The sequence below is a fragment of the Pelophylax lessonae genome (genome assembly GCF_965119305.1).
Source record: "Pelophylax lessonae genome assembly, chromosome: 5".
NCBI lineage: Eukaryota > Metazoa > Chordata > Amphibia > Anura > Ranidae > Pelophylax > Pelophylax lessonae.
The window spans coordinates 197,265,912-197,289,304 of NC_138772.1; the positions used below are offsets into that span (position 1 = coordinate 197,265,912).

Below are 23,393 nucleotides of genomic sequence, written 5' to 3' on the forward strand. Positions count from 1 at the left end.
TTGCTCCTTCACTATTCAATCACATGCTGTATATAGGAGGAGAGGAGTCAGTTCTCTTTTACCACCTAGCATGACTGTGTAAATCTCAGGAATAAATGGGCCCCAATACACATTTTTTTGGCATCTAAAACAGCTCCCATATATGTATGTCAACTTTTTATTTAGCTGCCTGGAGTTTTGATTTTTTTTATTCCCTCAAAATAAAAAGCAGTGCCATTACAGTTATGTGGATAAATATATTGATCACCAGTCTATAATAGTAAAGTCCCTTCCTCTACCTTCTCCAACTTACTCTACATACACTATACACTTTTGTTTTTGTAGTTTATTGGTTGAGCCAGATGGACATGTGTCTTTTTTTAACCTGACTAACTATGTAACTATATTACCATAAGTAACTGGACGTCTGCCTTTACACGCGCATGAACTTTAATGGCATCCCAGTCTTAGTCCATAGGGTTTAATATTGATTGGCCCACCCTTTGCGGCTATAACAGCTTCAACACTTCTGGGAAGGCTGTCCATAAGGTTTAGGAGTGTGTCTATGGGAATGTTTGACCATTCTTCCAGATGCCCATTTGTGAGGTCAGGCACTAATGTTGAACGAGAAGGCCAGGCTCACAGTCTGCGCTCTAATTCATCCCAAAGGTTTTCTATCGGGTTGAAGTCAGGCCTCTGTGCAGGCCAGACACGTATTTTTCACCTCAAACTCACTCATCCATGTCTTTATGGACCTTGCTCGAAAATTAGATTATATAATAAATGTATTTATATTGTATATATGTATGTATATATGTATTCTAACTTCTTTTGAATTAGATTACTTATGTAGTTTTGTGTTTTCTTTCTGTAGATACTTCTAAGGGAAGGGTGCAAAAAAATATTAGTATCAGACTCCTTATCGCTGCTTAATAAAATGCACAGGACTCAGTCAAGATCTATGCTGGTTGATGGTATGTTTATTTTATATTAATATTCTCAATTTTAATGTGCAAGGGAGTAATGTACTATTTGGATTGAAGATCACATTAGGAAAGTACAATGCACAATCTCCTTTTTTTTTTTTTCTTAATTTTTCTTTTTGTGTGTGTTTATGACTTGAGGAATAATTACAAAGCTTTTTTAATTTTCAGCATAAGGTTACAGAAGAGAATGTTATCTTAGTTTAAGCCCAACTCCAGTTTAGGGCTTCCCATCCCCTGAAAGGCCCATTTGCCCTGCAGTTAATTTTAAAACATTGTCCGCCTACATATCTAAATTCTAGGTGTTTTCTCGTCATTTAGGTAACAAGTGGGGTCATTCTTTTCCACCAGCACTGGCGGTCAGAAGTGGATGTAGACTTGCTAGTGAAAATCTTTTACGATGGTCATGACCTGTAGAAGAGTCATGTACTTTTTTCATTTACAAAGAAGGAATGAGAGGGGCAGTAGACATAGCTCTTTTCTGAGTACAGTAAAACCTTGGATTGAGAGTAACTTAGGTTGAGAGTGTTTTGCAAGACAAGCAAAATTTTTCTAGAAATTTTGACTTGATAAACAAGCGATGTCTTGATATACAAGTAGCATCATGTCACAACTGAGTATAAAACTGAAGAGAAGATATGTCATCAGCACACCAAGGATTCCTAAAAAGAATCCAAAAGCTTTATTCCGTGGTCACATGATAAATATATAGCAAAGTTTCAGAGCCACGCAGGGCCCCTTCATCAGGTAAGTGTCTGTCGTTTGTCTGATTAAGGGGCCCTTTGTGGCTCCAAAATGTTGCTATGTAGTTATCATGTGACCACGGAATAAAGCTTTTGGACCGTTTCCAGGAATCCTTGGTGTGCTGATGACATTTCTTCACTTCGAGTACCACGGTTTCCAACCTATGGTCATTACACCACCCAGCATCACTGAACAGACCATTATCTTGAATGTGTGCGTGGGGACTATTGCGTTTGGATAAAACTGAAGAGAGGCGCCTGTAAGTGTAGCAATATGGTTACATTTAATGAAGGTACAACATTTAGCAACTCACATGGTTGATGATTAAAACAGGCACATCTAAGTATGCAGGCATCCGGCGTAAAGCTGTCCACATAGACTATCGTCCGTACCGCCATCGACACCGTCCTTTCCATGCTGCACTTCACGAGCGATTCAACCCTCGCTTTCAGATCGTTCTACTGCAGGGTAGTCTTCCCGGTCACAACTGCAGACTGACAGCAGTGAGAGCTGATGGTGCGGATAAGTCACTCATCTGATGGTCTATGTGGACAGCTTTACCCCAGATGCCTGCATACTTCCATGTGCCCGTTTTATTCATCAACCATGTGAGTTGCTGAATGTTGTACCTTCATTAAATGTAACCATATTGCTACACTATGAGGCACATCTCTTCTCTTTTATACTCTGTAGCTCCTGTTGGATTTTGCTTCTAATCCCCTTGTGGAGGATGCCATTTGTAGATGACCATTTTATGGTTACACAACTTATTACATTGCTATAAACGTTTTATATGGACTATAAACTGAAGAACTTATGAATAAATGGTTGTGGAATGAATCATCGGAGTTTCCATTATTTCTTATGGGGAAAATCGCTTTGATATACGAGTGCTTTAGATTACAAGCATGTTTCCAAAACAAATTATGCTCACAATTCAAGGTTTTACTGTACTCCAAATATGGAGGGCCACTTTGTAGTGATTAACAAACCAGTGTGTAGTGCATTTGGCACCAAGCATTCTCTCCAGAGGAATTGGTAAAGTCCAGATGAAATGTCCCTGCAAAAGAAGAGATAGCATAACTCTCCTGTGTTCTAGTTGCTCTGTTCTAGTTCTGCAGCCTCCACTAGACTCTTCGGCATTCTATAATTTCAGGAACATTGGATGCCTGTGTCCCCTGCCGCGTGCTTTCTACATACAATATTTGCTTTACAAATGTAAAGCACTATGGGTTATAATTGTAAAGGCGCTATGGACTAGCTGACCAGACCTCAAATTGCCCATCTGATTGAAACTATCCAAAAAGGGATAGGTCACTCATCTGCTGACTCATTTAGTTGTGTATAAATTTCAGCTTGAACTGCTCTGATCTCTGCAGAAAACTGATTTACAGGAGTTGATTTACTAAAACTGGAGAGTGCAAAATCTGGTGTAACTGTGCATGGTAGCCAATCCGCTCCTAACTTCAGCTTGTTCAATTAAGCTTTGACAATAAAACCAGGAAGCTGATTGGATTCTTTGCAGAGCTGGACCAGATTTTGCTCTCTCCAACCTTAGTAAATCAACCCCACCGGGTCCCTCTCAACTTGTGAACCCAAACCAAGATGCTTACTTTTACTATTGACAGAACATTTACTAGTTGTCGATTATTTTTGCTCTGTTAACTAGGCTGTATTGCTCTATTAACTAGTGCCTCTCTAGATTCACGTCCCTGATTCCTCAGGTAACAGTCCTGACAACATTTACTTGATTGCATTGTTCTCACTCATTTCTCCTCATGACTCAGGTTCCAGTAGTTCTCTACTAATAATCAACTGGGTCAGTAATTCTTTTTGCAAAACTTGGAACTACTTGCCATAATCAAGGACCTTCCTTGGGTAGGCAAACGTCTACTTTTCACTCAAAGGTAGCTATCATTAGTTAACTTGTACCCGTAGACACTGCCACCTTGTACAGGTACTGTCTTTACTCACTATCCTTTAATGGTGATATGGAATGACAGGATTGTCAACATGTTCGGAAAGGCAAAATTAGTTTCAAACTCAACAGCAGTGTTTTTTTTCAACGGTTTTGTGTCAACATGAACAGAAATAAAGATCCATGTCTCACAATCATGCACTCTCTGAATTCCATATTTAGATTACCTTTTTAGAAACAAGTGTTTTAATATTAGGACTGATATAGATAGACCAGGGGAACATGGCAAATGGTATTGTGCTTCCACAGAGTGGAGGGCTTATCAAGTTGGTCCTACATGGTGACACAGTTCTCTTCTAGCGTGGAGCAATGAAAGTGTCTTCTTCTCACAGCTGAGCACCAACTCTTAAAGCGGAGTTCCGGCCTCAAAATCGACTTTACACGATCCGCTTGCTGTACTGTCGCTGAAAAAGAATTGGATAATTTCAATTTTTTCTTATTTACTTACCTTGTTATTAAAGAAAATATACTTACCTTCCTTCCTCTTCCTCCCTCTTCGGCCGCGGCCCGCGCCGTTGCTTCCTGCTTGAATTGACTCCTGGGAGCCGAACGTCATCGCTCCCAAGAGTCAGTGCACTGGCCCCGCTCGTCAGTTCCGGTTCAGGCGCGTTATTCCCTGCTGAACAGCTTCTGGGCATGCCCAGAAGATGTGCAGGGATGACGCGCCTGCACCGGAAGTGACTAGCAGGGCATTCTGAGACTCTGACGTCACCGAAGAGGACGCTCTGGCTTCAGCTGCCCACACCTGAGATGGCAGCGCTGGACAAGACATTTTCAAGTTAAGTATTTCTTCTACAAGTTAAGTGAACCCGGGGACAGTTCAGAGGCTATCATTGCTGAAATACACTAGCCCTGTCTGTCCCGGGGGTATTTTTATTGATAAAATAAATTGATATAAAATTTTTTGAGACCGGAACTCCGCTTTAACTGTCCAGTTCAAACAACCTCAAGACACTTCCAATAAATCAACTCTCTCTCCTTATTAGAGCAAAACATTTTTTTTTTAAAAAAAAGAGATAGCAGCTGTTGCTATGGGCTCCTGTCGGGAGAATAAGTATTTCTTTTAAAGGGACATGTAATGTATACATTTTCATTTTTTTTAGTTAGAACGATTCTAAATTACTAAATAATTTACTATGTCTGGCAAGTTAGGTGAAGCAGGATGCATATGCTCTTTAGTTATTTATTATAGACATGTTCTATTTTTTTTTTTTTTTTTCAGAGGACAATATTTGTGAAGTTTGCCTGTCACCCATTCTGCCAACAGGTACTGTGTTTTCTGTCCCTTAGCAGTTAACCTATAATAAGAAACAAAAATATATCATGTTTACAACTGTTTTTTTAAGTTTGTGCATACTTGTCTTGGCTGAACAACAGTAGATGTAGATAAAGGATAAATAAACCCAAAAATAAAAATGCCAAATATTGCAGCATACATTCTGTAGATGTGGTTTCTGCATTCGTTTTTTTTAGGCTAATTACATTTTCAGCAAGTACAGAAACTACCTGTTGATCTTTTCAGAAATGCAAAGTCCTTGCACTAAAGAATATGTTCCTGCCTAGCCTTCTGTAATATGCCAATTGCCCTGCCTGCTATGTAATGGAGATAAAGAGAAATTGCCATGTTTGTAGTCCATATCAGGATGGCAGCCTAGGGTGACAACCATGGTTCCCTCCATAGATGAAATGGAGGAGTGACGTAGCCACTGTGGAACAGGAAGTGTGTTATTTGAGGAATGACCAGGTGAAAATAAAGCAAACGAAAGTTGGAAAAAGAAAACAAATGCTGCCACCACACCAATGACTAGTAAGCTGCAGTATATTACATTAAATAACATTCTTGGTTATGGGTTTATGTACATTTTAAACAGTGGGTGAAAAATTATTGTCTTAACATCCTAAGCACCGTGACTGTCGGCTAATGTATGTAATACATTTGCATGTCACCTGTCCTGGTGTCTGACATGCATAGAAATAATTAATTCTCTCTGATGATCTTCAGGTTTTGTTTTTTTTTTTACTGCTTAGGACATGGATATCTGACAAGTGGGGATTATTCCCCCTGGATAAAAATTATGCAGAGTGTTTTTTCTGTATTTTCTCATTGTCATTGCAGTCTGGAAGAATTAGCATTCGTCATCCTATGACGAGCATGCAACACAATTGTATATTAGATTGGGAAAAGGAATTAAATAAAGCTTGCCAAAGTTAAAACTGTCTGTAGGGATTTTTCTAGAGATATAACGCAAACAAAATATACTAAGACTGCCAAGTAGGTTGTTTATCAACCATCCTATTGGTATTCATGCTATAAATGCAGTTAAAAACACTTCATCTCACACTTCTCTCTCCACATATTGATGTGTGCTTTTTTCTGTAGATACAAGTGGCAAATAAAACACGGCCATGATCTTTTTCTTAATGTACGTTTATCTAATCCAGTGGAAAAAAAAAAAAAAAAAGTAAAAGTCAAGGTCATGGCTATAATTTTGTTTACTTCCTCATATAGGAAGATTTCATCCCCATACTTGTAGAGTGAGTTGTAGTTATTACATTGTCCTGTGCACAGTACCATATACTATAACTTATTCATTAAACCCTTGACACCAATGTTATATGCAACACCACGTAGGTGGGATTGCTTCCATGGCACTGCATATATGAGGCATGTTTTATGCTGGAAGCAAGCTCTATAGCATGTTCCCAGCAGAGAGACTGAGCTGTAATGGACAGCAGTACGTGTAGTAGACACCCCTTAGAATTCCATTGGGCCTCCACGCCAAAATTGTCAGCGTTTGATTCATGTACCTGATTTTGTCAGAGGTTGAGACTAGGGATGATCGAACTTTTGAAAAGTTCGGTTCGACCAGAACACCCGAACCTCCCAAAAGTTTGGCCCGGATTTCAGAACCCCATTGAAATCAATGGGACCCGAACTTCAGTAATCAAAAAACACCATTTTGAAGCCCTAAAGCCCAATAAATGCCCCTAAAAAGTGCCTAGGGTTCTGGGTCATACCCCAGAAACTATTAATCACCCAAAAGTTCTTAAAAATTGTCATTTTTGATAGAGAGCCAATTAAAAAAAAATTAAAATTAAAAAAAAAAAAAAAAATTCTTTGGATTTAGTATCTGGGGGGTCTAAAAAGTGTACCTGTGAAGTTTCAGGTAGCATGTCCAGAACCATAAAAAAAAAGATGGTTTGTATTTTGTCACTTATAGAACAGGTTAGTGGCTTCTCTCTTTTCACACCTTGCCGGTTTAGTAGCAAGCGTTTTTTTGGGCATTTTTTGGGGTCTTTTCAGGCAGGCAAAACATCTGAACTTGTGTATACGGTATATATACACACATACTTATATGTATATATACACCTAGACATATATAGGTGTGATAGTAGCAGAAATATATGCTTGCGCTAATTAAATCATTTACACGAATATGGCTCCGCTCCTATAACACCTATATATGTCTAAGTGTAAAATATATATAAGTATGTGTGTATATATACCACTATACACAAGTTCAGATGTTTTGCCTGCCTCCAAAGAACCCAAAAAAATGCTAGCGCCAAAAAAAAAATGCCCAGGTGTGTTGTTGCAGGCATGTTTTTGGAGGCAGGCAAAACATCTGAACTTGTGTATAGTGGTATATATACACACATACTTATATGTATTTTACACTTAGACATATATAGGTATGATAGGAGCATAACTATATTGGTGTTAATTATTTCATTAGCGCAAGCATATATTTCTGCTACTATCACACCTATATATGTCTAGGTGTATATATACATATAAGTATGTGTGTATATATACCCCTATACACAAGTTCAGATGTTTTGCCTGCCTCCAAAAACCCCCAAAAAATGCCTGCAACAACACACCTGGGCATTTTTTTTTTTTTTTTGCGCTAGCGTTTTTTTGGGCATTTTTTTGGGGTTCTTTGGAGGCAGGCAAAACATCTGAACTTGTGTATAGTGGCATATATACACACATACTTATATGTATTTTACACTTAGACATATATAGGTGTGATAGGAGCGTAACTATATTGGTGTTAATTATTTCATTAGCGCAAGTAGTGTTTTCTGCTCCTTTCACACCTATATATGTGCAGGTGTATATATACATACATGGGTGTGTATATATACCCCCTATACACATGTTCAGATGTCATGCCTGACTCCAAACATGTGCTCAAAAAATCCCTATAGACGCCTGCAGCCAAAAAGCAAGCTGACAGGGGCGAAGCCATATTACTGCAGCGAAAGGGACTTCAGAGAAACTAGCTTTTCTCTATAGCGGTCACCCTGATATGGAAGGGTTTGGTCACCCTGCCATAGCAGTCACTGTCAGTTCACCCTACACTACACTATGGTCACCCTGGCACGTAACACTTTCCCTACAGAAACTAAATTATTAAAACTAACTAAAGTGTAAAAGAGCACCGTAACTACACTTGATATCCCTTTCCTCACACTAATAAATGCTAAATGACACTTTGTAGCAGAAGTCCACAAACTGCTTCCACTCTCTTCCATGTCCCTGTATAACAATGCTAGGAATTTGGCGGGGGCTATCTTATATACTGGGGGGCGTATTCACTGATTGGTCTATGGACCCCCTAGTCACTCCAATCACATTCCGAGCATTCTCCTGCCCCCTCAATTGGCTTTTGCTAATGGTTCTAGTCCAATCATGGGCTTTTAAAGCCCATTTCCTGTCCCATTGCATTTTGGTCGGTTCTGGTTGCCGAATTCCAAACTTTTTGGGCAAAAAGTTGTAAATTCAGCCAATGTTCGGGTCGAACCGATGGTCGACCCGAACCGTTCGATCATCCCTAGTTGAGACTCAGGTTGGAGTGTCCAGTATGAATACCTCTTCTGCAGTATGCTCCCCCCTCCCAGGTAGTGCGCCTATCCTGTAGTGGGATTGGCAGAGCATGATGGGGAGCTGAGAGACTAGTTCCTCATCAGGTCCCCTTTGCATTTTCTTACATCTATAGCACTCACTGCTGCCCATTGTTAATCAGAAGCAATGCAGACCTGATGGGGAACTGGTCTTTTAGTTCCGCATCAGGCCTGTCCACCCTGTGACTCCTTATTTCCCAAATATGGACACCAGTATCCACCGCGCTTTTTTAGCTTTTGACCAGGGAATCTCCAAGCCAACAGCTGGATAAGGCCTGGAATAGAGCCCTTTGCAGGAAGCTGCCACATGAATTACCGCTTCCCAGCACAGATATGCCCCACTCTGAGCACCATCTCTGTTATGTTCGCCAGCTAGGAGCTGATGTTAATTACGGCCATTTTCCTAATCTGAAAAGTCGCAATAAGTGTTTAAGAATCTTTCACAGTAACAGCTTCTTAAAGCAGAACTGTCAGTGATGATATGTTTCCAGCAGCTGTCATCTTCTCCTCAGGCTACTTTTTAGAGGAGAAATCCGTTAATAGAGTAAAGATAAAATTGTTAGATTGGGGCTTGGTCTAATGGGCAGAATACACGATAAGAAAATCAGCCGAAAATTTCCGTTCAGTGAAGGATCGGCCGATATTCTACTCGTTAATGCCCAGCCATCAGTGACCGATATTGATATTGTGAACGAAAAATCCCGTTTGAAAAAAACGAAAAATTCTGTCGTCTCGTTTGTGAACGAATGATATTCTATACGTTGGTGTTAAGGTCGTTCATTTAAAATCTGTAGAACATCATCATGCATGCACTGTTTCGATGGTCAGCGGTCAAACGGTCGGGCAATATTCAGCCTGTGTATGTTGGCAACGTTTTCGACCAACGAACACTTTTTCATAAGTCGGTGGTCGAATGATCGGGCGATATTCGGCCCGTGTATTCCAGCCATTAGTGTTGCAGTCAGTATTAAGCAGGCCATAGACTGTGCTAATTGCTTTCCTGTAAAAAAAATGTGCATGATTCCCCCATCAACACAATCAGTGCTGACAGGGGAATCCCTCCTACCGAGCAATTGTCTGCTCCCGGCAGGGGGGGAGGGAAACAGTCCCCGCTGGGAGAAGACAATGATTATTGCTAGTGGCCTTGGGAGCCACTAGCAATAATTGCATGTGAATCCAGCAGGCTACTTGTACCCAAGTTGATCGATGGAGCGATCAGTTTGGTACATTCAGCCTGCCCACACACAGTTCAAATCTCTCCCAGTTCCTGCTGAACTGGCCGAGATTCCAACCGTCTATGGCCGGCCTTAGTGTCAGTGTGTTTTAGGTTGGAGAAAAAAGGTTTTATATTTAGTGCCATGTCCCAGATGTTACTGCTCACTCCCACCATCAGAGCAAACTCTTTACCTGATTTAAAAACCCCCCATGCACTCTCGCTCTCCCATCACAGTAGCTCTGAGCATAGCAGAGCAGCGATGGTGGAGATGGTGGACCACACATTTGTGGTGGTTTATAAGATTGCCTTTGTGATGTGGGCATGAACAGTAAAGGCTGGAAGTGTTTAGCAACATCCTAGCAACAAGGCAAGATGAGATGACTTGAAGTTTTTCAACCCGAATTTGGGAGGTGTGTAGACGGTCTACACCTATAGCAAGGGGCATTATCCAACTTTAGTCAAAGAAGTGCAGTTTGTTTTTATCTACAAGTACATACATATTTGCCAGCACACCAAGGATCTTGCAAAACTTTTATTCAAGTTACGATCACATAAAAAAATAGTGCAACGTTTCGGAGCCGCACAGGACCCCTTCGTCAGGCATGTGATCGTAACTTGAATAAAAGTTTTGGACTGCTTTTGCATTATCCTTGGTGTGCTGGCGAATATGTATTTACTTGTTACTAATCCAGTTGCCAACTGGTGATCGCTTCAGCACCCAACATACACGAGCCTACAAACCAGGAAGGTGTGCGATAGGAATATGAACTATATGTTTCTCTGTCGCTCATTGACAGACGTAGTCTTCTTGATTCACAAGAACTGGGTTATGTTGTCTCCGCAGGAGCAGGACTAGGCAGAAAGAAAAAACGTTCTGGCTCCACCTTAGGGGCAGTCCCTGAGGGTATATCCTCCCTCTCTCTGCTACAAGGCATCAGTTTTTTTCTGTCTAGTCAGGAGTAAGGACCTAAGTTCCTTGCTGGGATCTTTTTGGTCCTGGCAAGATTTTTTCTTTAGAAAAAATATTTTTTAGGTAGTTTTCTCCAGTGTTTTTTCCTGTGAGATCTTCAAGCATGGAGTCTGCCAAAACGCACCTCTGCTATTTCTAAACGCATTAACAGGCGTTATCCGTTTGAGGAAACCCTCATTAAGAAATGGACAGAACCACCTGTGGTGGATTCACCAATTGCTAGATTGAATAAAGCCACGGTTATTCCTTTAGAAGACGCTCCGTCTTTTAAAGATCCAGTGGATCGCAAGATAGAAGCTATGTCTCGCACCATGTTTTCCTTGATTGGATCAGCTTTCAGACCAATAATTGCTATTGGACTGGTTTCGCAGACTGTAACTGAATGGACCAAGTGGTTACGCCGGGACTTAGAAGAGGTCCCTCAGGCGGTATCAGATTTGTTGGAACAAATGATACAGGGGTTACAGTTTGTGTGTGATGCGGCGTTAGATGCCACTCCATTATTGGCGCGAGCATCAGTTTCAGCAGTGGTTCTCAGGCGTACACTGTGGCTAAAAGGTTGGTTAGCCGACCAAGGTTCCAAAAAAGCATTGGCTAATATCCCCTTTTTAGGAGAGCGTCTATTTGGAGCCAACTTAGATGAGATCATTAAGGATCTCACGGGTGGAAAGAGCACCTTTTTACCGCAAAATGTTAAGGGTAAAGGAACTCGTCAAAAACGAGGGCCTTCTTTCTCTGCTCACAAAAAGTTTTTTCGTCCCGCGGGTGAAAAAATTAAGTCCTCCAAAGCTCCTTCAGGAGGCTTCAGGGGACGTTGGTCGGGCAAGCAAAAGCCCGCCCCCTCCAGACCTGAAGATAAATCGTCCAAAGCCTGAAGGTGCGCCCCCACCCATAACTGGGGTGGGGGGACGTCTTCGCCGGTTCCCGGATCCATGGCTTTCCAGAATCCCGGACAAGTGGGTTTGCGAAGTCATAAGGTCAGGGTACAAGATCGAGTTTCGATCTCTCCCACCGGCGCGATTCTTCCCTTCCAATATCCGACTATCCCCGGATCGTTTAGAAGATCTGCGGAGAGCAGTCACGGATTTACTACAACAAGGAGTGGTAGTCCACGTTCCTGGGACAGAACGTTTTCAAGGGTTTTATTCAAACCTATTTACAAAACCCAGGAAAGAGGGCAAAGTGCGTCCAATTCTGGACTTAAGGGCACTCAATTCCTTTCTCAACATAAGGAAATTCAAGATGGAATCCATTCGCACAGTAGCAGCCTTCCTGCATCCAGGGGATGTCCTAGCGTCCATAGACATCAAGGACGCTTATCTTCACATTCCCATTTTCGCAGGACATCAGCGGTTTCTACGCTTTTCCGTAGAAGAGAACCACTATCAGTTTGTGGCGTTACCTTTCGGTCTCGCCACGGCTCCTCGGGTCTTCACGAAGGTGTTGGCCCCAATGTTGGCACTATTGCGCCAAAGAGGCATATCGATTCTAGGTTACCTAGACGATCTCCTGCTTCATGCAGAGTCTCCTCAGACCCTGCTACAAAACATAGAAATTACTATAATTTCTTTACAGGAATTCGGGTGGCTGGTGAACCAGCAAAAGTCATTTCTGGTTCCCACCCAGAGGCTCGAATATCTGGGTCTAATTCTAGACACAGTCAGGTCAAGAGTTTTCCTTCCGGTAGGGAAACTCCGGAAGATTCAATCAGCAGTCCAGTTGTTACTATCCAACAGCTGGTCTTCTCTTCGAACTTGCATGAGGGTTCTGGGGTTGATGGTGGCTTCCTTCGAAGCAGTCCCATTTGCCCAGTCCCATACCCGAATTCTTCAGCAAGAGATTCTTCTCAGATGGAATCAGAATCCGGAATCCCTGGACAATCGGATCCGATTGAGCAAACAGACCAGAGAGTCTCTGGTCTGGTGGCTTCGGTCTCCGATGCTCAGCCAGGGAAAGTAATTTCTGCCAATATATGGGACGATAGTGACCACGGATGCCAGTCTATCCGGATGGGGAGGAATTCTCGGTCAGTTATCTGTCCAGGGACTTTGGTCCCTGGAAGAATCCAGGTTGCCGATAAATGTATTGGAACTGAGAGCGATCAGACTTTGTCTGATTCACTGGACCGAGCAGCTCCAGGGCAGCCCGGTTCGGATCCAGTCGGACAACGCCACGGCCGTGGCTTATGTCAATCACCAGGGGGGCACCAAGAGTGTCCGAGCGGCCAAAGAAGTGGCTTGCATTCTTCGCTGGGCGGAACGATTTGTTCCAGCTATCTCTGCGGTGTTCATTCCGGGGGTGGAGAATTGGCAGGCAGATTATCTCAGCCGTCAGACTCTGGATCAGGGGGAATGGTCCCTCCATCCAGAAATTTTCCACCAGTTGTGCCTACGGTGGGGCACCCCGGATGTGGATCTGTTGGCATCACGATTGGTCAGACTGGTGGCGGACGTCCCGTGGAGACTTCCTCTCAAGGAGGACCTACTGTCTCAGGGACCGATCTTCCATCCTGCTTTACGATCGCTGGCTTTAACGGCCTGGCTATTGAGACCCAGGTGCTGAAGGACAAGGGTTTGTCAGCTTCAGTTATTCCTACTCTAGTTAAAGCAAGGAAAGCGACTTCCAGAAAGATTTATCATCGCACATGGAAGTCCTACATTGCATGGTGTGAACCTCTGGGGTTCCGTCCACGGTCTTATTCGGTTAGTCGAATATTAGCTTTTCTGCAACAAGGGGTTGAGCAGAAACTGGCCTTGAGTACTATCAAGGGTCAGGTCTCAGCCTTAGCTATCTTCTTTCAGAAGCCTTTGGCTACTCATTCCTTGGTGCGGAATTTCATCCAGGGGGTGCGACATCTGGCTCCGCCAGTGCGCGCGCCGTTACCACCCTGGGATCTTAATTTAGTATTGTCGGTTCTTCAGAAACCTCCCTTTGAAGATATTAGGGAGATTCCTCTACCTACGTTGTCCCAGAAGGTGGCCTTCTTGTTGTCTATCACTTCTGCACGCAGGGTGTCAGAACTGGCCGCATTATCTTGTCGTTCCCCATATCTGGTGGTTCATAGAGATAAGGTGGTTCTTCGTCCGAATCCATCCTTTCTACCAAAAGTGGTTTCAGAATTTCATCTGAATGAAGAAATTGTATTACCTTCCCTGTGTCCTAAGCCCAGTCATCCTCGGGAGTTTGCTTTACACTCCTTGGATGTGGTCCGGGCGATCAGGGTATACTTGAAAACGACAGACTCGTTTCGCAAGACGGATTCACTTTTCGTGATCCCGGATGGACCCAAAAAGGGGTTGCCTGCATCTGCCGCGACTATTTCCAAATGGATCAGACAGACGGTGGTACAGGCTTATTCTATTAAGGGTCGGGAGCCCCCGTTCCCTGTTAAGGCGCACTCCACTCGGGCACTTAGTGCGTCATGGGCCTTTCGCCATCAGGCGTCAGTGGTCCAGGTGTGCAAGGCGGCTACCTGGTCGTCGGTGCATACCTTTACAAAACATTATAAAGTTGATGTAATGGCATCGTCTGATGCCTCGTTTGGCCGCAAGGTTTTGCAGGCCGCCATTTGAGGAGACCAGTGGTCTGCCTCGAGGGTTTTTTTCCGTTGGAAATTTTCATTTGAGTCTCATTCTTTGTTTATAATGAGCCTTTAAAACTTCTAGTTTGGCACCGGTTGGGCCTTCTAGATTGGATTTTGATTTCGGTCAATCCCACCCCTCATTTGTGGCACTGCTTCTGGATGTCCCAGTTCTTGTGAATCAAGAAGACTACGTCTGTCAATGAGCGACAGAGAAAATCGGATTTTTGTAAGATCTTACCGTAAAATCCTTTTCTCTTAAGCTCATTGACAGACGTAGTACCCGCCCCTCTATCATTGAGTTGGGTTGGGTTAAATTCTCTGTTGCTGCTTTGTGACAGAACTGATGCCTTGTAGCAGAGAGAGGGAGGATATACCCTCAGGGACTGCCCCTAAGGTGGAGCCAGAACGTTTTTTCTTTCTGCCTAGTCCTGCTCCTGCGGAGACAACATAACCCAGTTCTTGTGAATCAAGAAGACTACGTCTGTCAATGAGCTTAAGAGAAAAGGATTTTACGGTAAGATCTTACAAAAATCCGATTTTTTATCTACAGACACCCCTTGAATGCATAGGATTTTTTTTGCTAAAGATGAAATAACCCTTTAAAGATGCTTATTTCACTTTTTGATACATTAATATAAACTCTCTGTTTATTTCAAGTTAGTGGTGTTTATGCTTATTGAATAAAATATTTGTTCCACTGTTTTAATATGCAATATTTTCCCTTTGCTTTTCAGATACTTCTAAGCCGCATGGTGTGGTGGTATTTCACTGCAGACACATGTTCCATAGAGAGTGTCTGCCTGTTGGTAACACAGTAAGCAGCTCTCATAATCTACTTCAAATATCTCAAATAAGCTGATATAGGCAGTGAGAGAATTGCTGTGCTTTACATGACCCCTGGGACGGCATCACAATCAGGCAGCATCTAAGAGGGGAGATTAAATGACTGCACTATTTCTATGAAGCTTTTGTGTCTGTATAGAATGTCTAGCCAGAATGAGTTAGATGACCCTTACGCATTAGCATATATTTATTTTGAGTATATTCCACTCACATTAAAAGGGGATACATAGGCTTTAAAAAGTTTCTCTACTACAGAAAATATTAGAGTACACTGAACAAGAGTTCAGCAAGCTGTCATGTTGCCATGCATTTGAACCTCTATACCAGGGTTATGAATTGAAATTCACAAAAGTCTGATCAGTAACATTCTATGACTCAAATCCTTCACATCACAGTCCCGTCTTTACATCAGTGTCATCAGTCCTCCCCTTTACATCAATACCCCCACCCATTTACATTGCAGCCCCCCTTTACTTCATTGGGGCCCACCTTTATATACAGTCCCACCATTTACATCGAAGTATCCCCTTTACATCACAGCCCTTTTTTACATTGCAGCCCCAACTTTAAATTAAAACCCAGTTACATTATAGTGCCCAACTTTACATCACAGTCCCTCTATATACATCACAGCATACCCCTTTACATCACAGTCTCTCCATATACATCACAACGCCACTCTTTACAGCGCAGTCCCCCTTTTACATATCATGCTACTCCTTTAAGTGGGAGGCCTCCTTTACATTACAGTGACCCATTATATTGCAGTACCCCTTTACATTACAGTGCTCCCCCTTCATATTGCAGTATTACTTTACATTACAGCCCCCTAAAAGATTGCAGGCTTCTCTTTACATTGCACCCAATCGGGAGGCAGGAGGTGCAATGGTCTGAATGAAATGCGGTAGTTTTTCAACTTTTCTTGATTACTAGGGTGTAATTGGTTGCTAGGACCACCCTGCCTCATAGCCACCATTTACCGATAGTTATCTGGGGCTGCCCCCACCCTATTTCCAGATTGGTCAGCTCTCCCTTCTTCTGACCTGCTGTGAGGATGACAGTGTCAGCTTCACAGCAGGGCAGAGTGCAAGAGTGCTGACCGGTTTGGACAGAGGGCATGGGAAAGAGAGGAGACGCAGACAATTGAATGACGCAGTCGTGGTGGTCTGGACAGACCTGTTGCTCAGTAAGGGTCTGGACCACAGTTCGCAATTTAGTGATGCTTGCTCTATATATTCCTTGAAGAATAAATTAGGTTCCACAGGTTTAACAGCATTCTCCTAATGTGCTCATAAAGGTCTAAGTAATTTAAGGCTTGTGAAAACAAGCATTGTTTGACGTTAGTTTGAAACTCATATCAAACACAGGTCAGCAGATTTTCATTTACCTCAATGGTACAGTGTGGATGACAGTTTTGGCACTGCATCTGACCTGCTTTGCTTTGGGTTTATCTAAATGCAGCCTGACCTATTGGGGATATTTTTGCATTGCAGGAAAAGCAGGTCAAAAGCTTTTGCATTTGAGCTGCTCGGTGTCCTAATGTAAAAGCCTTTGGCAGTTACCAACACTAGAGAACATTCACTTCTTTTTGTAGTGACATCTTGACTGTCAGTCATCCAGTGAATACCATCTATATTTTTGTTTCCTTTAAAGCAGTTACAAAGTCAATTAACAACCTCTTCTGGGGTCCCTTGCCGACGCTGTCTGCGCTCCGCCTTTTCTTTGTGTGACCCCATAGGAAGCTGCTGTGCTGTGGTGGCACATGTGCTCCTGATCGAGGCTGTGTGCGCCCATAGACACATAGAGCATGGGTTGGCTCCAGGCTCCTGCTTCCTTTTCACAGTATTTGACTGACAGCAGCAGGATTTAATGCTTGAGAGTTAAATCACACTTTTTTTTTTTTTTTTTTTATTCCCACACTTTCTCTTGAGTCCTAAAGGAACTGTAGAAAGTTGATCTTGTTACAAGAGATACAGGAATTAAGAGGGTAAATGAGTCCACCTATAACAACGTTTATGTAAGCATTTCCAAGGGAAAATGCTCACACTCCTATTGAGGGAATGGGAAAGCTGACACTTTTGCTTTAATTTATTGCATTTAGTGTTGATTTTCACTCCATGTCAGTGCCAACTGCAAGTTTTACGTGGAAGCCTAAAAGAAGAAAAAACCTACTGCATCTGTCAATAAATTCCTAATGATCTCATAAGCATCTCAAACTGATATAATTTTAATGCCAAACCCAAGGCCTTTTGGCATGGCCCCTAATGTGTTTTACATTTTGGAAGCATAATCATGTAACTTCTATATGTGATGTATGACATTACAAATATACATTTAATGTAATGCATTGTTTAATGGAGCTTGAAAAAAATGCTTTGTGATACTCAACCATGTGATACTGCCTGTGCTATGCACTATTCATGTTTTGTTTCCTATATAATACATTATTTAAAGCCTCTTTTACACTTGTGCGACCTAAAAGTCATGTGATTTTGCCGCAATTTTTTGCCGCGATTTTGACTGGACTTAAAGCAGTACCTGTGTAACATACCTCAGAACGCATCAAAGTCAGTCCAAGGTAGTGCAGGGACTACTTTTTAAGTTGTTGCAACTTGAAGTCACACAGATATGAATGGTACTAATTGGAAATCATGGAGTACGACTTGTCATGCGACTTTGCAGTCCCAAGTCGCACAAGTTTGAAAGGGGCCTAAAGGACTAGTCTACTCAAGCTATTTTGGACATGTGTGGTGCCAGGCGGAGTGAATTATCCATTGGCTTTGCTTTCTCTTTGGAACTCAGACAGAGACACTTTTTCACTCGAATTCCCAGCTCTGCCACACCCATCATGGAGGAATAATTGTTTCCCTGCATCGGGAGTTGCTTTGTAATATAAATAAATTAAAAATACAAACAAGTGAATGGGATTACTTTCTAATAGCCATAGCAGGTAGCTGGACCAGTGAATTGTACAAATCCTAATGGATAAGAAACAAATGAGTTACCTAACCCCTGGCACCTACCCAAAACTAGTATAGGTTTTAGGTGAACACCCTTTTGAGAAGGACACAAAGCTGCCATTATGAAAATGCTAGTCACCTAGCTGTTAACCTCTGTCTTTAATATTTGGAACAACTATCCTGGAACAAGAATGGAAGTCTCAGGCCTCTGACCTTAACTGTCCTCATCTGTATGCTTCTCTAGTGTCAGTATCAAAGCAAATGTACACAGAAAACATACAGTAAGCTAACATTTTCAGAACAAGGCCTAACAATGGTAATCCTGTCAGAAAAAGATTTGCTTGAACAGTAAAAAAAAAAAAAAAAAAAAACAGTTTAAAGCAGAACTATAAGAAATATCTTAGTTGCAAACTTACATTGGTTCCGTTTTGGCTTTTTTTAGGTATCCATATCTGATAGGGCCGCAGAGGATGCTGAAAATCACTGTGTAGTAGTCTGCCCTACATACATAAGACCTCCTGAGCTTCCAGGTTCTATTTTATCGGCTTACCCTCTACACACCAGGGAGTCGCTCACTAAGCACCGCTGCTAATCAGAGAATGCCTTGTATTTTTTTCTTTCAACCAAGAAAAGGCATTCCCTGATTGGACAAGGCAAGAGGAGAGGTGGATGACCTCACTAACTCCACCTTGAACAGTGAGAGATTGTCCAATAGATAAGGATGCAGGATGATAAAAAGGCAAAGTCCATGTGCCTATCTACCTGCATAGTTTATTTTCAGGGCTCCCCCAAGGCAAAAAATGACCAGAGCGCCCATGCTTGTGCTTTGGTTCTCGTCTGTCTATTGACCACAAAGTGTGACAGGCAGACCCTTTGCTCATCAAATAACCTCCAATGACTGAATGTCAAGGGGAAGGAAAATCTATATCTGGCACAGTTCTTCTTGGTGAAAGAAATATTAATCTTTGTTCATTCAATATGCATGTAATCAAATCTTGTCAGTTGGAAAATGTAATTTTAGTAAAGCTATTTATTTATTGTGTTTTTTAGATGTCTCCTGTTTACTTCTGCAATATCTGTAGTGCAAAACATCGTGGTCCTGGGAGTGCAATCCTAGACATTAAGAAGTAGCATGACGTTCTTACACCCTGGAGCTATGAAGCTTTTCTCTAATTTGTCCTTTTCGGCATTTCAGGATGCTGCTTTGTGTGTGAGATGTATTATTCTCTTGCTAGAAATGTTCTTCTGTTGACAGGCTGGCAAAAAACAACTTACATTCATTCGCTGTTCTGCTAAAATCTTGAAGGAGATGTTAAATAGTGTCTTAGACTGTATGTATTTTTGATTACATTCTATAAAAACACAAGTCTCAAGCTGTCGAATTGCTTTCATTTGTGTTCTCTAATTACTGAAATATGACAAAACGGTGTTGTGTTTATTGCAATTTCACAAAATCAGACTATATGAAGAAAATGTGTATACATATGATAGCATTGTTGTAAAGAATAAATACAATTATTCTTAAAGTGTTACTAAAGGTAATAATTAAGGTAATTATTAAAATAAAAAACATGTTATACTCACCTGTTCTGTGCAACTCCACAGAGTGGCTGTGAACCTTTTCTTCTGGGGTCCCCCGCTGGCGATCTTGGCCCCTCCTCTTCTTTGTGTGTGGCTTGCTGTGGGGGCACACAGTGCGTGCTCGCTCCTAAGCTCTGTGTGTTTATGGAGCCGCCCTCCATAGATACACACAGTGGGGCTTAGCCTCGCCCCCCACTTCCTCTTGGCATGGAGACGTTAAGCCATCCAAAACTCTTCAAAGCTTCTGGACTCCAGGTTCCACACCAGAACGTATTAAGATCTGGGAAAACAAAATGTATTTTCTGTATATTAGACACACAAAGGATTGATATTGACGCATCCTAGAACCATATTAATAGAAAAAAGGAGCTTATGCCATAATATATTTGAAAGGGTTGAAACAGTAAATACAAAACCTAGGGCAATACTAATATGGGTACCACATCCTAAATTTCTCAAACTGAAGACCTCAAGAAGAGATAAATAGACTTTTAGGATACCATATGTGACACTTACAAAACACAATTTGCCTAACTACTTCTGGCCCGTCCGCAATGTACAAAAGAAACTGTCAACACAGGGCTCTGTACGGTGGGAATGATCTCTCTGTTAAAGAGATGATTAAAAAAACAGAACACATCACACATTGATAGGCACACAGTTAACTATTTGATCGCTCGAGATGTTAACCCCTTCACAGCCAGTGTCATTATTACAGTGACAGTGTATATTATTATCACCGTATTCTTGTCACTGGTGATGTCAGTCAGTTCCCACCCAATGTAAGTTAGTGTCAGATTGCCCACCACACGTTCCCAGTCCCACTATCAGTCGCTGATCACCGCCATTAGTAGTATAAAAAACGTTTTTGTTTTTTTTTAATTGGATATGTTCTATAGCAAAGTAAAAAAATATATATATTTTTGTTTTGTTTCAAAAATTTTCAAAGTCCTTATTTGTTTAAATAATAAAAATAAAAAACAGACGGTGATTAAATACTACCAAAAGAAAGCTCTATTTTGGGAAAAAAAATTATATACGTTTCTTTTGGGTACAGCATTGCATGATGGTGCAATTACCAGTGACAGCCACTCCTAGGGAGAGTAGCAGCAGTGCTGAACTTTCTCCATTCATAGACAATTTGTCTTACCGTGGACTGATGAACAGCAAGGCTTTTGGAGATACTTTTATAACCCTTTCCAGCTTAATGCAAGTCAACGATTCTTAAATCGTAGGTCTTCTGAGAGCTCTTTTGTGCGAGGCATCATTCACATCAGGCAATGCTTCTTGTGAAAAGCAAACCCAGAACTGGTGTGTGTTTTTTTATAGGGCAGGGCAGCTGTAACCAAAACCTCTAATCTCATCTCATTGATTGGACTCCAGTTGGCTGACATCTCCCTCCAATTAGCTCTTGGAGATGTCATTAGTCTAGGGGTTCACATACTTTTTCCACCTGCACTGTGAATGTTTACATGGTGTGTTCAATAAAAACATGGCAACATTTCATTCTTTGTGTGTTATTAGTTTAAGCAGACTGTGATTGTCTATTGTTGTGACTTAGATGATGATGATCAGATCACATTTTATGACCAATTTGTGCAGAAATCCATATAATTCCAAATGGTTCACATACTTTTTCTTGCAGCTGTATAAAATAAGCAAAGTTTTACTCAAAAGAAGTTTAAATTGTATTATGTACTTAAAAATCCATGGTAATGATGAGGAACATATACAACCCCAATTCCAAAAAAAGTTGGGACACTGTGAAAAATCTACATAAAAACAGATTGCATTGATGTGCAAGTCTCCTATTCACAATCAAAAATAGAAAACATATAAAATGTTTAAACAAAAAAAAAAAATGTACAATTTTAAGATAAAAATAAGGTAACTTTGAAATTGATGGAAGCAACACATCTCAAAAAAGTTGAGATAGAGCAACAAAATACTGGCAAAGTAAAGCTGGCCGTACATAAACAATTTTCCTTTAGATTTACCAAAACCATATAACATGAGGTCAAACCTAAACACTTTCAATTTGTATGCAAACAGGCAGACCCTTGTGCTAAATAGTTGAATGTAAATCTGAAGGAAATTGAATAAGAAAATTGTATAGTGTATGGTCAGCTTTAGGGGTACTAACAATGAAGAGCTAGAAGAACATTTTGCAACTAATTAGGTTAATTGGCTACAGGTCAGTAACATAGGTGGGTATAAAAAGAGCATCTTAGAGAGTTGCAGTGTCTCAGAAGAAAGACTGGCAGAGGTTCACCCATCTGTGAAAAGCTGCATCTAAATATTGTCTAACAATTTCAGAATAATGTTCCTCAGACTTTAAATATATCATCAGTAAATAATGCAAGGGGCAAGGCTGAAACTTAATATTGGATGCCCGTGATCTTCGGGCCCTTAGACGGCACTGCATTAAAACCAGGCATGATTCTGTGATGGACATCACTGAATGGTCTCGGGAATACGTCCAAAAGTCACTGCCTGTGAATGCAGTTTGATGCCATCCAGAAATGTTAAAGCTCATTGAAATGTTTTTGTTCCAAAGTGGAAAACTGTTCTGTGGTCAGATGAATCAAAATTTGACATTCTTTTTGGCAACCATGGGCTATGGACTAAAGAGGAGAGGGACCTTCCAGCTTGTTATCAAAAACCTGCATCTCTGATGGTATTGGGGTGCATTAGTGCATATGGAATGGAAGAGCTTACACATCAGGAAAGGCATCATCAATGCTGAAAGATATGTCCAGGTTTTAGACTACTATCTGCTCAGGCAATAATGGGACAACATTTCACTCCCAAAACTCCAGCAACTAGTCTCAGTTCCTAGACATTTACAGTGTTGGTAAGAGAAGAGGGGATGCTACACCATGGTAAACATGGCTCTGTCCCAGCTTTTTTGAGATGTGTCGCTGCCATCAATTTCAAAATTCCCTTTTTTGTTTTCTTAAAATGGTAGGTTTCCTCATTTAGAAATTTTGATGCGTTTTCCATTTTCTGTTATGAAAAATAAATGGGTTTATGAGATTTGAAAATCATCGCATTCTGTTCTTCTGTAGATTTTACACAGCATCCAAACTGTTTTGGGAATTGGGCTTGTATATTTCTCAAACACCCGATCTATATGGTTTGCTTTTTACAGGTGTGTGAAAACAGATCTAGACACAAAATAAAAGAATATGCATTTATTTAAATTTAAAAAGTTACATATAAAAAGAAAATCATTAATAATGAAAAAAGAAAAAAACTATGGCTTTGGTATTCTGGACAGCTGAGGAGCCCCACCTCCTATCCTGTTTTTGGCATTGATGAGCTTCAGCCAAATACTGCACCCTATACCAGTGATGGCGAACCTTGGCACCCCAGATGTTTTGGAACTACATTTCCCATTATGCTCAACTACACTGCAGAGTGCATGAGCATCATGGGAAAGGTAGTTCCAAAACATCTGGGGTGCCAAGGTTCGCCATCACAGCCCTATACCAATGCTGGCATATGGCTGAAGATGATTAGAACATTGACCCTAATATACCTAACAGGCAACGCATACCATACATTTATTAACCAATCACAATTGATAAAGATTTATGGTTGTAAGACGTATGCTACAAGATCAGTGCACGGCAAGGTAACAGG

The 23,393-nt window shown here is 41.3% G+C and overlaps 1 protein-coding gene across 1 annotated transcript in view; it reads left to right on the forward strand.

The window, feature by feature from the left end:
• The window catches only part of VPS41 (VPS41 subunit of HOPS complex), a 493,288-nt gene extending 473,827 nt beyond the window's left edge, over positions 1–19,461 (forward strand). Inside the window, exons 26-29 of the mRNA XM_082258639.1 lie at positions 854–953; positions 4,907–4,951; positions 15,099–15,178; positions 19,218–19,461. Coding sequence (XP_082114765.1) covers positions 854–953; positions 4,907–4,951; positions 15,099–15,178; positions 19,218–19,298 — 306 coding nt within the window. The 3' untranslated portion in view covers positions 19,299–19,461. The remainder of the gene's footprint in view (positions 1–853; positions 954–4,906; positions 4,952–15,098; positions 15,179–19,217) is intronic.
• The last annotated feature ends 3,932 nt before the right edge of the window (positions 19,462–23,393 follow it).